Here is a 16,152-nt window from a genome sequence, read left to right as displayed (position 1 = left end):
GTCCTCCGTCAGGCCTTGTTCTCCAAACAGCGCCTGCCGTCCTCCGTCAGAGTCCTGTTATCAAAATTCCCAATCAAAATATTCTGCATTTGGAACAGCATGACCTGTCATTGAACTACAGCCCAGTCAGTGAATATATTGCATTAAACTCAATAAATGTAACTTGTATTCAATCATATAAAATCCTTTATAGTCAAATGTATAAAATCCTTCAGAAGTAAAGTTTTGATTTTTTTCTTCTTTGTTTTTCATCCATTTTTTTTTATCTTTTTCCACTTATTTTTCCTTTTTATTCACCTTTTACTGGTTTCTCTTTTGTTCTAGCATGAGTGACTTTCTTTAGGCTTCCAAATATTCGAGCCACTGTCTACAGCCTCTGAATTTTTCATGCGGTTTGCGACGGCCGCGGTCTGACAAGGCGGGGTCTCAGGCGTTAATGTCTTCCTGCTCAAAGACCCTCGGGCGACCTCTTGTTTGTAAAGGCCGGAAAAGCTTTTTAGCTATATTAATGAGCGCGTGGTGGCAAAGACCATAAAGCGGACATACTTAGGGTCCTCTTTTTTGTTCCACGCAAATGAAATATTGATGAGGAATCGCTCCATCCATCGGTCAAAAGCCGAGAAAGCAACACAAGGGCGTGATCATCGATGAATATTACGGATCGGTACCGAACTGATATTTCAATGCACAATGTACAAGTTTTACATCAGTTTCTTCCTTTTGGCAGTTTCACAATCATTAGTGCTACAATGATAATGTCAATATTTGATGAATCTTCCATTAAATATGTCAGTTTTAGCTAAGGTGTCGAATGACCATTTGAATATTGTCAAAAATAACTGGGAATTGTAATTCATTGAGTATTATATTCCTTTTACTTTATTATTGTTTTATTTTCAACACAAGGATACTGCTGGACAGCGCACAAAAATGAGGGCTCAAAATTACTAATCAAGAAGCGACTTAAGTCAAAGTTACAGTGCATGAAGGTAAAAATACACGGGTTCCCCTGTCGTTGTGTCCTAAATGGGGTATTTTGAAGTCGAGTCGAAGTAGAACGAAGTTGAGTAAAGTTAGTAGAGTTTGTCGAGAACCGGCTCCTTCGGCTCGGCTCACTGAAAGGAACCGGCTTTTTCGGGTCCTAAACGGCTCTTCAGGGTGTTTTTGCTTCTTTAATCCCAAAATGACCAAATATTATGTAAAATTATGCACAAAATGACTTAAAGGAAGGGGGAATAGAACAAAAAAGAAAAAAATACCAACATGAAAAAGTAGTGAAAAGCTGAGAAAAAAAGAAACAAAAGGAAGAGAAAAAAAGAAAGAAAATTTTTGAAAAAAAAACAAAGAAAAGAAAAGAAAGAAATGTAGGAAAAAATAAATAGAGAACAAAAAGAAAAAGCTCGGAAAAAATAATCACAATGAGACTTTTTTTTAAAGGAATAAAAAAAAAGTAGAAAAAAACACGGAAAAAAGAAGAAAAAGTTTGTGTTGCATTCAAATAATTTCCAATTATACCAAGTGAATCATGTTGCCAACATTGTACTTCCACTAAAAAATGTGATTAAGTACAGTTCTGTATCTTACAACCGACTAAATAAGCCGCCAAAAATGTTATTATGCGACAAAATATATCAGATGTGCGGAGTACAATGTTCTCGAGGCATAATGCACAAACAGCAAAGTCATTTTTTGCACAAGCCCCCAGTCGTCGATTTTTTCGCTGAAAGAGCAATCATTATTCATTCATTTATCGCGCGCCGGTGTTTCTGTGGCTGGGTGAAAACACGGATTTCTCCTCTTCTGCGAGTCGCTGTGCAGACACACACTCGCACACGGAGCAGAAGAGGAGGGGCGCTACCGTGAAGCCTCTAAACAACACGGCGCGCAACTAAAAATGTCTAAAATTTTAGGTAAAAATGCACATTTTTTATAAAATAACCATTATTATTTGGCTCGCGTGCCACAGGTTAACCCTTCGCGTACCACTGCTGGCACACGTGTCATAGGTTGCCGACCCCTGATGTAGATAATACTCAGATTTTTGGGTTTTGGGGGAGAAAATTGGGAAATATTTCGATATATTTGACTCCATTTTCTGTCTTTTGTTTTCCTATACAACAACTATTCAGTAATAGGCATAACGGTGAAAATGTACAGTTCAGCTATATTTTTTTAGCCCAGAATAATTCTTAAAGATACAGTGATATTAAAAAAAAGTCGGTGAACAATTTGATGATTCGCTTTCTGACGATTAATCGACTTAGCGTTGCTTAAAAGGAGAATGATATCAGCACTGGCATATGCAACAGAAATTAAGAAATATTCTCTTTCCTATATTTCTAAATAAATCGGATTATTTTGCATTTTTTTCCGTCAGGTGTTGGCTGAACGTGGATAATCACTTCATCTGGAGCTTCATTGGACCCGTCACCTTTATCATCATGGTGAGTTATATATGATTATATTCTCCATCCGAACGGGTTAAAATGTTAAAAGGATTGAATCGATGGCATTTTCGATGCCTTCCTCAAATATGTTTTATACTTTAATTTGAGCTACTGACCAAATGTTCCCTCTAAGCTGCGCGTGCGCAATCGCGCACTGCCTGCGCATTCTCAGCGCACAAGAAAATATAGTCAGCGCACAAAAATCAGGGCTCGAAATTGCTAATTAAGAAGCGAATTAAGTCAAAGTTACAGTGCATGAAGGTCAAAATACACGGGTTCCCCTGTCGCTGTTTTCTAAATGCGGTATTTTGAAGTCGAGTCGAAGAAGAACGAAGTTGAGTAAAGTTAGTAGAGTTTGTCGGGGAACCGGCTTCTTCGGCTCAGCTCACTGAAAGGAACTGGCTCTTTCGGGTCCTAAACACCTCTTCGGGTTGTTTTTGCTTCTTTAATCCCAACACGACCAAATATTCTGTAAAAGTGTGCACAAAATGACTTAAAGGAAGAATAGAATAGAACAAAAAAGAATAAAATACCAAAATGAAAAAGTAGTGAAAAGCGGAGAAAAAAAAACAAAAGGAAGAGAAAAAGGAAGGAAAATTTCAGAAAAAAAGCCAGAAAAAAGAAAATAAAGAAAAGGTAAATAATAATAAATAAATTTGTAGGCCGTAAAACCTTTGCAATAATACATTATTCAGTTAATTCAAAAGTGATTTTTTTTTTTTTTTGCATTGCCGGAAACGCAAGTCAAGTTTTGGAGATGTTTGACACTTGGGATTGCCGTTGCTCACTGTTGTTTCAAGCGTTGCTCACCGACTTTGTGTGAACGCTCAGACCCGTGGAAAATTACAGAGAACATTGCTACTGACCCAGATTAAGTCTTAAGGTTTTTAGCTACTGAGACAAATTGTTATTTTGTATTTTTATTCGAGCAACTTTCACAGATGAGATCTTGCTCTTGTGAGCAACAAATGCAATCTTGCAATAATTTAGTCGCGTCATGGCCACGACAGGACAGGAGGATGTCCGATAAGTATCTTTCCCTGGTCTTCTTGACCTCTTTGAAATGGGGCTGTGGCAAAATCAAGTGCTGTGCAACCAATTTAGTCGCATTAGAGCTACAAAAAGACAGCATGGATCCATTTACATAGTATCTGTCTTTCCTGTATCCCAACAAACCTGTGACCGAATTTAATTTCATTAACAATTTAACTAAGTGTACTCCATCGAAAATGGCCGAATTAGTGTCATTGGAGTCTCTGGGAAGCCTTCTTCTCAAGTCCTCTAGCTTCTCCTCTCGGCCCACTTCTTTCCGCAAGATGGTGTGCCGGCTCCTCCCTTGGGCGCGCCAATGAAGCCCAACGTGAGCTTCCCAATCTTAGAGACGAGCGTCCCGATGTCTGTGGTTCCTCAAAACAACGGAGAGCAGGTTTCTCAAAACAATGTCTGCCGTCCTCCGCCATCAGGGCCTTTTCCGCGTCTGGATGTGATAATGAAATGAAATGATATGCATCGACATTTCGTTCTGTATACACGTGTACTAGAATGACAATAAAGTAGATCTGAATCTGAATCTGAATCTGAATTTATATAGCGCTTTTCAAGTCAATGACTTCCCAAAGCGCTTTACAATGTGCTCCACATTTCCCAATAGCGGTCTTGCAGCCATATAAGGCGCTAACCTGCTTATTGGGGGTATTAGGGGTTCAGTGTCTTACCCAAGGACACTTCGACATGTAACACGGACGAGCCAGGATTCGAACTGGGATCCCTTGATCCCAAGACGAGCGCTCTACCTCCTGAGCTACTGCCGCCCCATGTGCTGATTATCTTATCAGCCGCCATTCCTGTGAACAATATTTCCTACCAGGGTGCCCTGAATTTTCACTGCTCATTGAATAAAGGCACAGTCAGTAAATAGCTTCAGCATTAAACTCAATAAATGTAACTTGTGTTCAATTGTATGAAATCTTTTATAGTCAAATGTATTAAATCCTTCAAAAGGCATTATCATCGGACGGGAAAAAAAAAGAAAGAAATCTCGATCCATTATCCTTTTCACTCAGTTGAACCTGGCTACTTCGTGTCAGTTTTGGCGACCAGATGGGTTAGCGTCGCCGCGCTCATTAGCATGCGGAGTGCTGCGGACGAGCTCACCTCGTCCCTGGCGAGTTTTTTACCATGCAAATCTGACGTACGTGTCGAACAAACAAGCTTTTGCGCTTGTCAAGACAATTAATTAATGATTTTTTTACTCAGAAGTTAAAACACAGCAAACAAAAATAATAATTGTTTCTTACTCATGGGTTAGAAAAAAAACAGACAGATATGTATTAAATATTTTACTCATCAATTATAACCAGGGTTGGGTAGGGTTACTTTAACTGGATTACTTTCAATTACTTTTGGATTACTCCAATACCAAATATTCTAATAAAAGACAAAATAAACTATATATGAATAAAATTATGACTCACAACACGTGGTAAGCTTTCTCTCCTGGCTTTGATCTCTTTGCTCTCCGGCAAAACGAACATCAAATGCGACAGAAACAAAATGAAAATAAATCCAAACAGCTTGCCGACATCCTTTTTGCCGTTCCATGTATTCCGTTACTACCCAAGCCTGCACAAAATTTAGTAATCATATTCATATTTAGTTTCTTTTGTCTTTTGTTAGCATATTTGGTATTGGAGTAATCCAAAAGTAATTGAAAGTAATCCAGTTAAAGTAACCCTACCCAACCCTGATTATAACCAAGCAGAAAATTCCTGACTTCTCTTCTTGGGGACTTTGTTTAGCCTCGTGGTGTTTGTATCTTTTGCTACCTTTGGGTTTTAAGATGGACAAGAAATTTCATACTAGAGAAATAAAATCTTTAAATTTTGCTTGAAACTTCATTTTGCACAGAATTGATATTTGCTTACAAAACCAAAGTTTTCATCGCTAACTTTTTCTGGAAAAGTAAAAATAACAACTTGAGCTGACTCAATTATCAGACCGCGGTTGTTTTTTTTTTTATTCGGAATAACTTTTCGTTTAAGTGTTTTTTAATGGCCATTCTTGGGCTGCAAATTGCACAAAATGGAGCTATTCATCAATACAAAAATGACCATTTGAATTCTTCTCCTCCAGTATAATGAAGTACCAAATTGTTTCAATTTTGAAGAAGTCATTTGGGAGTCTTTTTGCTGGATCAATTACAGAAGGTCCGAAATTGGATCAGGAAGTATCTCACCTTGGGGACATTTTTTACAAAAATTTCATTGTCATATTTCTGAATTAATTGGTGATTAGTTGGCCAGGAATGAGGTCAAGATGGAAATGTCGTACACTGATGTTTGTCTTATTTTTTTTAATGTTGCACCGTTTCCATAGAGCCAATAATCCAATTAAATGGTAAAATGGTAAATAGACTGCATTCATATACCGTAAATTCTGGACTATAGAGCGCACCTGATTATAAGCCGCACCCACCACATTTTAAGAGGATAAACGCTTTTTATACTTACACAAGCCGCACCTGTATATAAGCCGCATGTGCCCACATTAAAACATGTTACACAATCACAAGTTTAACCCAAACCCGACTTTAAGTCCCGCGATTGTTACTGAATATAAAATACACAATCCAAAAACCACAGTCGGCAAAATGAACGGGAAATGATACCGGTACTTAAGGTTTGATACAGACCTGCAGAGTCCGGGTCCCGTTAAAAGTAATCCAAGGAAAAAAAATTGTATATTTCCAAAGGTAAGGGTGGGAAAAATATATATCCACTATTGTCTGCTGCGTCCACCAACACGTCTCACCTTTACTCCACTTCCCGTCAGCCCCTGTTGTTTTTGCCCCTTCTTTTTGATTTGCCCGTAGAAAACACATCAGAATAAGTCTCTAAAATAAATAGATTACAAAAATATACAGTTGCAAATACATATTATACATGGTTACACATATTTACAAAGAAAGACGGTACACCGAGAGAGTTTTAAAGCTTTAATAATAATAATATAACTTTCATCCTAAACCGTGCCTGTGAAAGGTACCAACACGCTACTAGGAACACGCTCGCAACGTAGCAAACGTGCCTGTTAAAAAAAACATAACGTAATTGTAAATATCACGGTAAACCGTCCTCATCTTCCTCCTTATAATTGACGCCATTAAAGGCGTCTTCCTCATTATCGGAAAGAAACGTTGTCATATAGACTATTTGTGCACAAGCTAAGAAGTTGCAGTCTTCTTCGGCGCATATATTCCAGCGGTCTAAATCTTACCTTTTGTACTTGAGCGCCGCTGGTGGCTGTTAGAAAAATTACACAAATTGGCCGCATCACTGAATAAGCCGCAGGGCTTAACGTTTGGGAAAAAAGTAGCGGCTTAGGTCCAGAATTTATGGTAAGCGCTTTTCAAGTCACTGAAGACCTCCCAAAGCGCGTTACAATGTATTTCACTCTTACCCATTCACTCACACACTCACACACCAATAGCGGCGTCAGACATGCAAGACGCCTACCTGCATATTGGGGGAATTGGTGGTTCGGTGTCTTCTGATTGGGTTAGTCTTTTCATTTTCCAATTGCTCGTGCATGTATACACATAAAAGCAATCTGCTTGTTTCCCTCATCCGGGCTATTTTGATGCCCCAAAGCACTGTGGGATTTGTAGTACAGAGACCAATTATCCACACAAATTATGTCTTACTTGCTTAAAACCTTGTGTGTATTGATTGATTTGTCTGGGACATGTTTGTTTTCGTTTTATGCCCCAAAGGCAAATGCCACAGTTGTATCCATCCCTTTATAGTGTAAGTACATGCTTTTGGCCAGCCACATAGGAGCACTCCAGTTGAACTTATTTTTTGGAGCAAACAAGAAAGGAACTTTGTTGATATGGATGAGTGCCACTGATGAAATCATCCTTTATTTTTTTTCCCACGACCTCAGAACTGTGCCGCAAATGCGCTAACCACTGCGCCGCCGTCTGCCGTTATATCATATATATTGTTAATTAAAATTAACATTTTGTTGCGAGATACTGAGTTGCTCGACATGAATGAGGTTTATTATCAAAAAAGTTCAAAAATGAAGTAGCTTGGACGTTACCTGTAGAAGGAATAAAATACATGCAAATATAATTCAGTAGAATAATACATTTTTTAATTCAAACTGTTAATTCATTTTCTGCATTAAATTCTTGTTGGGAATATACTGATTAAAGGGATAACCACAAACCTGTCTTTATTCATTTTCTCCTTTTATACTTCCTTTTTTTTCTTAACTTCTTTATACGACAATAATGATTCGTAATATAATGCATCAAAGCAAGTGAGCCGTTTGCGAGCCGGCTCTCTTGAATGAGTTGGGCCAAAAAAGCCGGTTCTCTAAAAAGAGACGGACTTCCTTTCACTACATAACTACCACATGGAATCCGTGGCGGCAGACGCATGCGCGCAGTAGCATCAAACCGCTCGCTTCGTTTGCAACGGAAAAAAACGATACCGAGATAGAGGCTACCGCGGCGAACTCGTTTGACTTGATTGATTCGCCGTTTCGTCATTGTCGGTGTGCGGTACTTATAATTGACAAATTTGCGTTTTTACGTACAGATTTTTCTTAAAATACATAATAAACGTACTTTGTACGGCAAAAACGTACAGGTTGACAGGTATGGAGATGCCTCACTCTGCAGCCCTACTCGCATCCATCCGCTTCATTAGAATTGCCCCAGAAATTGGATATTCTCTTTCAAATTGGATTATTCCCTGCATGTCAATGTAGTCATGGACTGAAATCTCAAATCAGATTATCTTTTTTTATGTCTAAAAATACCCGAGCTGTAATTACCTGGGTATGAATACGAATTCCAGCAGGATCCTAGACTGTCCGAATTAAATACGAAAATATGTGCAGAATTTCTGCAGCATGATAATGTTGCGGTGGGTAAAATTGGTCTCAGTCGCTCTCTACGTTTCCTAAAAAGAGCAATATTGATTTTGCTGAAAAGAAGCACTCAGTGAAAGCTTTTTGCATTGTGGTGTGCATCCTCTCTTGCTTTCAAAGGAATAGAGAAAATGGAAGCCTGTGTTCACAAATCTTGTTAATGAGCTTTAGATATACAGTGCTGTTCCAAATAATAACAGTGCGATGTGACTAACCAGAATATCTCAGGTAGAATTTTACGGAAGACAACTACAGTGGAACCTCGGTTCTCGACCATAATCCGTTCCAGAACCCTGTTCGAGAACCGATTTGTTCAATCACCGAAATCTTTTTTCCCATTAAGAATAATGTAAATCGTTTTAATCCGTTCCAACACCCTGAATGTTTACCATGAATGTTTAACGTAAACATGAAGCTAACCCAGGCTAATCGTACGAAAGATTACGCTAACATGAACGTGTAAAAATAAAAAAATCAGGTCGTTTACAAGTCATTTAGCACCACAAGTGGCGAGCGCTTCATTGGAAAGGGGGCTCCGTTCCAACACCCTGAATTTTGGGCTCAGTTCCAACGTCCTGAATGTTTACCTGAATGTTCAACGTAATCATAAAGCTAACCCAGGCTAATCGTACGTTTGCGTTATCGTAATCTTCCGTACGAAAGAGTACGCTAACACAAACGTGTAAAAAAAAAAAAAAAAAAAAAAAAGATATTGAAAAGAAGAATTATGAATAGGATTTCTTACCTTTGTGGTGGTCAGCAGAAGGCGCATGCTGTATTCCCTAGCAAGATCGGAAACTCGCACACCTCTTTCATATTTAGCTATTATGTCTTTCTTAAAGGCAATAGTTGTACGAACAACTTTTCTTTTTTCACCTGTCCTGCTTGCACCGACCTTCTTCGGAGGCATCGTTAGGGGCTAAAACACTCCGTTCACCGATATTAAAAGCGAAAGCAAAAAGAGGCAAGTGTGCACGTGATAACAGTTGGTCACGAAGGGTGGGGGCGATCTACACCCGTACGCCGCTCAGCATCGCACTCTAGCGTACGCACTCACGCATTACCGGCGTTCGAACTCCGAATTTTTGACCGAACAGCGAAGCAAGAATTTCTCGAAATTTTTGGTCGAACTCCGATTCGTTCGAACTGAGAAGCGTTCGAAAACCGAGGTTCCACAGTATTAAAATGGACCGGTGAATAACCAGAATGGCAAAAGTTCAGTCAATGATCAGATCCAGGAGGACCAAACACAGTCTGCAGTTACCTTTAAGTGCTGTGACAGTGAGAAGACGTCTGTGTGAAGCAAATGTATTTTCAATAATCCCACCCAAAGTCCCTCGGTTAAAAAAAGGCATGTGCAGAAGAAGTTCGGCAAAGAACACATCAGAAGTTTTGCAGGTATTAAGGTAAAATTCACAGACCGTGTGTGAGACAACCCCCTAACTCTAGATTTAAACCTCAGTACACATTGAATACTGTGAAGCATGGTGGTACAAGTATCTTGGTCTGGGCATGTTTCTCCTACAGTGGTGTTGGGCCCATTCATCACATTCCAGGGATCATGGAACAGTTTGTGTATGGCAAGATATAATAGAATAGAATAGAATAGAATAGGGGCAGCACGGCGGCGCAGTGGTTAGCGCGTGTGCGGCACAGTTCTAAGGTCTCGGGAACCTCCTGTGTGGGTTCAAATCCAGCTACCGGACTTCCTGTGCGGAGTTTGTATGTTCTCCCCGTGCTTGCTCGGGTTTCCTCCGGGCACTCGGTTTCCTCCCACATTCCAAAAACATGTATGTCAGGTTAATTGGCCGGTCCAAATTGTCCCTAGGTGTGAATGAGCGAGCAAGTTGTCTGTCCCTGTGTGCCCTGCGATTGGCTGGCAACCAGTTCAGGGTGTCCCCTGCCCACAGCCCGATGTTTGCCGGGATGGGTTCCAGCACCCCCGCGACCCTACTGAGGATAACAGCTGATGAGATGAGATGAGAACGGGAGGGAGCGGAAGAAAGAAATCCAAAGAGAAATAGAAAGACAGAAGGAGAGAAAAGAGAAAAGAAAGCGCGAAGGGTAGGAAGAGAGAAAAAGAAAAAAGGAAGTTAGAGCAAAAAAGGTTAAAAGACAGAGAGAGAGAAAAAGAGACAAAGAGCAACAAAGGAAGAGAAAAAAAGAGAGACACAGAGAGTGAAAGAGACAGACAAAGAGTGGGAGAAAAGGGGTGGAAAATAAAGAGAGAGAGAGAGAGAGAGAGCAAGAGAGAGAGAGAGAGAGAGAGAGAGAAAAATGAATCCAAGTACAGTGTCTTTGTTCGAGGCACCTTTCTTTGGCAACATCAAGTTCATCTATTTCAACCTGCAGCTTGTTTTTCTCTTCCGCTTCTCTCACTGTTGTCTTGCGGGCCAGATTCTAACCATTGGTTGGCCTGATTTGGCCCGCGGGCCACCTTTTTGACTCCTGCGCTGTAGAGGAAGGCACTTAGATCGCTGCCGTTTGCCCAGGAGAGGACATTAGCTCGGTGAAAGGCCGACACGGAAGTAATGAGTGTACACTTGTGTCGTTGGGGGAGGGGAGAGGGGCGCATGTTGTGTGTGTGTTGGGGGGGGTCCCGTGCGCGGCCATTAGCATGCTCGAGCTAACGCCAAGCTTCAGGGATCATGACACGTCGCAAGAGCTTCTTGTCATGTGGACTGCTCCATCTGCACCTTTAATATTTCATCCCCGGCGGTTCATTGCGAGTTCACGCTGTGTAGCGATTGTAAAAAGGGGGGAAGTTAGAGGGCTTTCTCTGCAAATCCCGGTGTGGCCCGGTTTCTTCTGCACCGCTTGTTCTGATGATTCACTGAGTGAAGGACGAAGGAACGAGTCGTTTTTTTTTTTTTCTTCCTTTTTCCTTTTCCTTTTTAGAGCTCATTTCAGTTCAGATTTTTTCCACCCTTTTTTATACATATACTTTTTTCCCTTTTCTCATTTTTTCCTTTCCTTTTTCTACCTATTTTCCCCCTTTTCATTATTTTACTCTTTTGCTTTTTTTGTTCCTTTTTTCCTTGTTTTTTTTTTCCTCTTTTTTACTTGCACTTACTCTTGTTTTCTTTGCTTTTCCTCTTTTTTTACCTTTTGTCTTTTTATTTATTTATCTATTTTTTTCTGTTTTCATTTTTCTCCATTTTCATTTTATGGTCCACCTTTTTCATCGTTTTTTTTTCCTCATTTTCCGTACTTTCCTTTTCTCCCTTTTATGTATTTTCTTTCTTTCGTTTTTTCCTTTCCCTTTTCTACCCTTTTTCCCCCTTTTCATTATTTTAGTTTTTTGCTTTGTTTTGTTTTTCTTTTTGTTCTTTTTGTCACCAATTGTCTTTTTATTGTTTTTTTCCTTTTTTCTTTTCTGTTCCTCCCTTTTCTCGTCCTTTTTCTATTTCCTTTATTTTCTTTCTGTTTTCTTTTTTCTCCATTTTCTTTTCATTGTCTACCTTTTTCATTGTTTTTTTCTCATTTTCTGTACTTTCCTTTTCTCCCTTTTCTGTCTTTTCTTTCTTGTATTCTTCCTCTTTTTTACTTGTTTTTCTATTTTCCCTTCTTTCCATTTCATCTTTATTTTTTGTCTTTTCTTTCTTTCGTTTTTTCCTTTCCTTTTTCTACCCTTTTTCCCCCTTTTCATTATTTTAGTTTTTTTTTGCTTTGTTTTGTTTTTCTTTTTGATCCTTTTTTCCTTGTTTTCCTTTTTCCCTCTTTTTTCTTGCACTTACTCTTGTTTTCTTTGCCTTTTCCTTTTTTTTACCTTTTGTCTTTTTAATTGTTATTTGTCCTTTTTTCTTTTCTGTTCCTCCTTTTTCCTGTCCTTTGTTCTTCTCATTTTTCTGTTTTCCTTTTTCTCATTTTCTTTTCACTGTCCACCCTTTTTCATTGTTTTTTTTTCTCATTTTTCGTACTTTCTTTTTCTCCCTTTTTTTGTCTTTTCTTTCTTTTCTTCCTCCTCTTTCTTTTCATTGTTTTTCTTTTTTCCTTATTTTCCCTTCTTTCCATTTCTTCTTCCTTTTTCGTCTTGTCTTTCTTTTGTTGTTTCCTTTCCTTTTTGTACCCTTTTCCCCCTTTTCATTGTTTTACTCATTTGCTTAGTTTTTCTTTTTGTTCCTTTTTTCCTTGTTTTCCTTTTTTCCTTTTTTTCTTTTACTTACTTTTGTTTTCTTTGCTTTTCCCTCTTTTTTTCCCTTTTGTCTTTTTATTTGTTATTTATACTTTTTTTCTTTTCTTTTTCTGGTCCTTTTTTCTTTTCCTCTTCTTCTTTTCTCCGTTTTCTTTTCACTGTCCACCTTTTTTCATTGTTTTTTCTTCTCATTTTCCATACTTTCCTTTTCTCCTTTTTTGTCTTTCTTTCTTTTCTTCTTACTCTTTCTTTTCATTGTTTTTCTTTTTTCTTCATTTTCCGTTCTTTCCTTTTATTCTTCTTTTTTGTCTTTTCTTTCTTTTCTTCTTCCTCTTTCTTTTCATTGTTTCCCTTAATCATGTTTCCTCTTTTCCCTATTTTTTATTGTTTTAATTTTTCCTTTTTTTGATTTGGTTCTACTTATTTTATTATGTTTTAGAAAAAAATCCATAACATTTAATGATAACTTGAGATTCAGTGGTGGGTGAAGGACGGAGGAACCAATAGTTCCCCCCATGCCCCCGGTCCCCATGGGAAGCATGTTGGGGTACATGTGCCACGCAGCTAGCTTACTGTGTCACTCTCGTCTGTCTCATCGGATCCGTGTCAGCTACTCTGGACAGCGTAAAAAGTCCTTCTGTTCCTGTTTCTCATGTTGCGGCGGGGACATTCAAGAAAGCTTCGTCCCCCCTCCCTCTTATAAGCTCGCGTTATTGTGCATGGCCCCGAGAGTTGATTGCGAGTATCGATCTCGGCTGGTCTTTTCACAGGCAACGCACAAACACAATCTCTTTTGAAACGAGTAGTCCGCAAAAGGCATTTATTAAAGGGACAGTGTGTCATATTTGCGTAGAGCAGGGGTGTCAAACTCATTTGAACTCGGGGGCCACACGATAGAACAAACATTCTGTCGGGGGCCGGACTAGTAGATTAAAGAGAAAGAAAAAGAGAGATAAAAAAATAAGAGAAAGAGGGAGGGAAAAAGAGAGAGGCCGGGACAAAGAAAGAGAGGGAGAGAGAGGGTGAAACAAAAGAGATGAAAAGAGAAGTCGTGAGAGAGGGGGAAAGAAAGGGAGCGGAAGAAAGAAATCCAAAGAGAAATAGAAAGACCGAAGAGAGAAAAGAGAAAAGAAAGCGTGAAGGGTAGAAAGAGAGAAAGAGAAAAAAGGAAGTTAGATCAAAAGAAGTTAAAAAGACACAGAGAGAGAAAGAGACAAAGAGCAACAAGGGAAGAGAAAAAGAGAGACACAGAGAGTGAAAGAGACAGAGTGGAAGAGAGGGGGTGGAAAAGACAGAGAGAAAGTAATACAAGTGCAGTGTCTTTTATTCGAGGCACCTTTCTTTGGCAACATCAAGTTGACATATCTCAACCTGCAGCTTGTTTTTCTCTTGCGCTTCTCTGAGTGTTGTCTCGTGGGCCAGATTCCACCCCTTAGCGGGCCTGATCTGGCCCGCGGGCCACCTGTTTGACACCTGTGGCGTAGAGTAAGGGGTGTCCAAACGTTTCAGAAAGCAGGCCGGATTTGGTAACTGAATATGTGCGATGGCTGACTATTCATTCCTTGAAGAGTTTTTAAAAAACTCACCCACCCTCATCAGGGCCTTGTTCTCAAAACAACGCCTGCCGTCCTCCGTCTGGATGTGCTGATTATCTTATCAGCAGTACGTCCCGTTCTTGTAAACGACATATTCCACCACTCATGCCTGCCCTGAACATTCACTGCTTATTGAATAAAGGCACAGTTAGTAAATAACTCCAGCATCAAACTCAATAAATGTAACTTGTATTCAATCATATAAAATCCTTTATAGTCAAATGTATAAAATCTCTCAATAGTAAAAGTAATAAGGAGCTCTATAACTATCTTTCCCCGATCTACTGGAGCTCCCACAAACGAGGCTTGGAGTGAAAAAGAGCTGTGCGACCAATTTAGTCCCATAAGTGTGAAAGAAAGGCATCATTGAGCCCTTTAATTATATTTCCCCGGTTATCTTGAACTACTGTTAGGAATTTAATATTAAAATGTATCGTTTACCAAATTGTTAAAATTAGTTATCTGACTCCATTAACTAAACCAATGCGTGCTCTTTCCTTGATGGAAAAGATGGACAAGAGACCGGCATTTCCACACGGGGGCAGATTTAATTTCTTTATTAATTTAACGAAGTGAACTCCATCGAATACGGCCGAATTAGTCGGATTAGTGTCGTCGGAGTCTCTGGGAATCCTCTCTTCAAGTCCTTTAGCCTTCTTCTTATTGGCCATCTTCTCCCCGCGCAATGGTGCGCTGGCTCCTCCCATGGGCGTGCCAGGGAAGCCCCCCCCCTGGGCTTCACCACCTCCTCGCCGAAGGGCGTCACGATATATATCTCTTGTGCGTCTGGCCTTTTCCGTCAGCTCTCACAGTAATTGTGTTATCAGAAATACGTCTGATGCATTCCACACAGCCTAACCTACTAATTTTAAAGAAAAATAGTCATTGAATATCTTGCATTACACTCAATAAATGTAACTTGTATTCAATTGTATAAAATCCTTTATAGTCAAATGTATAAAATCCTTCACTACGAATGAGGCTGTGACAAAATTGAGCAGTGTGACCAATTTAGTTGCATCAGGGCTACAAAAAAAGTAGTATAAATATTGTCACTGGTCTTCTTGAACTCCTACAGACAAGGCTTTGACTAATTTAGCCGCATACGGTAGTACGAAACCCACTAATCATATTTACATGGCTTTCTCGCACTCCCACAAATGAACCCGTGACCAAATGATGTTCTGCGCGACCAATTTAGTCGCAGTATAGTTACGAGCAACGTTCCCTGTAATTTTCCACAGCGTTCACACAAAGTCGGTGAGCAGCGCTTGAAACAACAGTGAGCAACCATAATCCCAATTTTTTTAAATTCCTTTAAAAAGAATCTCATCGTGTTTATTTTTTCCGAGCTGTTACTTTTTTCTTTTTGTTCTCTATTTACTTTTTTCCTACGTTTCTTTCTTTTCTTTTTTTCTGGCTTTTTCTCAATTTTTCCTTCTTTTTTTCTCTTCCTTTTGTTTTTTTTTTCTCAGCTTTTCACAACTTTTTCATTTTGTTATTTTTTTCTTTTTTGTTCTATACCCCCCTTCCTTTAAGTCATTTTGTGCATAATTTTACATAATATTTGGTCATGTTGGGATTAAAGAAGCAAAAACAACCCGAAGAGGTGTTTAGGACCCGAAAGAGCCGGTTCCTTTTAGTGAGCCGAGCCGAAGAAGCCGGTTCCCCGACAAACTCTACTAACTTTACTCAACTTCGTTCTTCTTCGACTCGACTTCAAAATACCGCATTTAGGACACAACATCAGGGGAACCCGTGAATTTTTACCTTCGTGCACTGTAACTTTGACTTGAGTCACTTCTTAATTACCGTATTTTCCGCACTATAAGGCGCACATAAAATCTGATTTTTTTTAAAAAAGCTGACCATGCGCCTTATAATCCGGTGCGCCTTATATATGGATGAATATTGAATTGTAAGGTCTCGCAACTTACGGTAAACAGCCACCGACTCCATTTTTCGCGTAGAAGAAGCGCGCCGTGCATACTGGGAAATATTAAACACCGATTCTCTTTTATTCGTGCGTTTGTAT

At 39.4% G+C, this 16,152-nt stretch overlaps 1 protein-coding gene across 4 annotated transcripts in view; it reads left to right on the top strand.

Moving 5' to 3' along the window:
* Positions 1-16,152, top strand: part of adgrl2a (adhesion G protein-coupled receptor L2a) — a 225,581-nt gene that overhangs the window by 173,000 nt on the left and 36,429 nt on the right. For all 4 annotated transcript variants that reach the window (XM_088349001.1, XM_088349000.1, XM_088349002.1 and 1 more), the window contains one exon: positions 2,378-2,444. In XM_088349001.1, coding sequence (XP_088205127.1) covers positions 2,378-2,444 — 67 coding nt within the window. The remainder of the gene's footprint in view (positions 1-2,377; positions 2,445-16,152) is intronic.

The sequence above is a fragment of the Urocampus carinirostris genome, chromosome 12 (assembly GCF_059441175.1).
Source record: "Urocampus carinirostris isolate Australia breed hairy pipefish chromosome 12, RoL_Ucar_1.0, whole genome shotgun sequence".
Classification (NCBI taxonomy): Eukaryota; Metazoa; Chordata; class Actinopteri; order Syngnathiformes; family Syngnathidae; genus Urocampus; species Urocampus carinirostris.
Note: the sequence above shows the minus strand (reverse complement) of the source record. Positions and strands in the feature narration are given on the sequence as shown.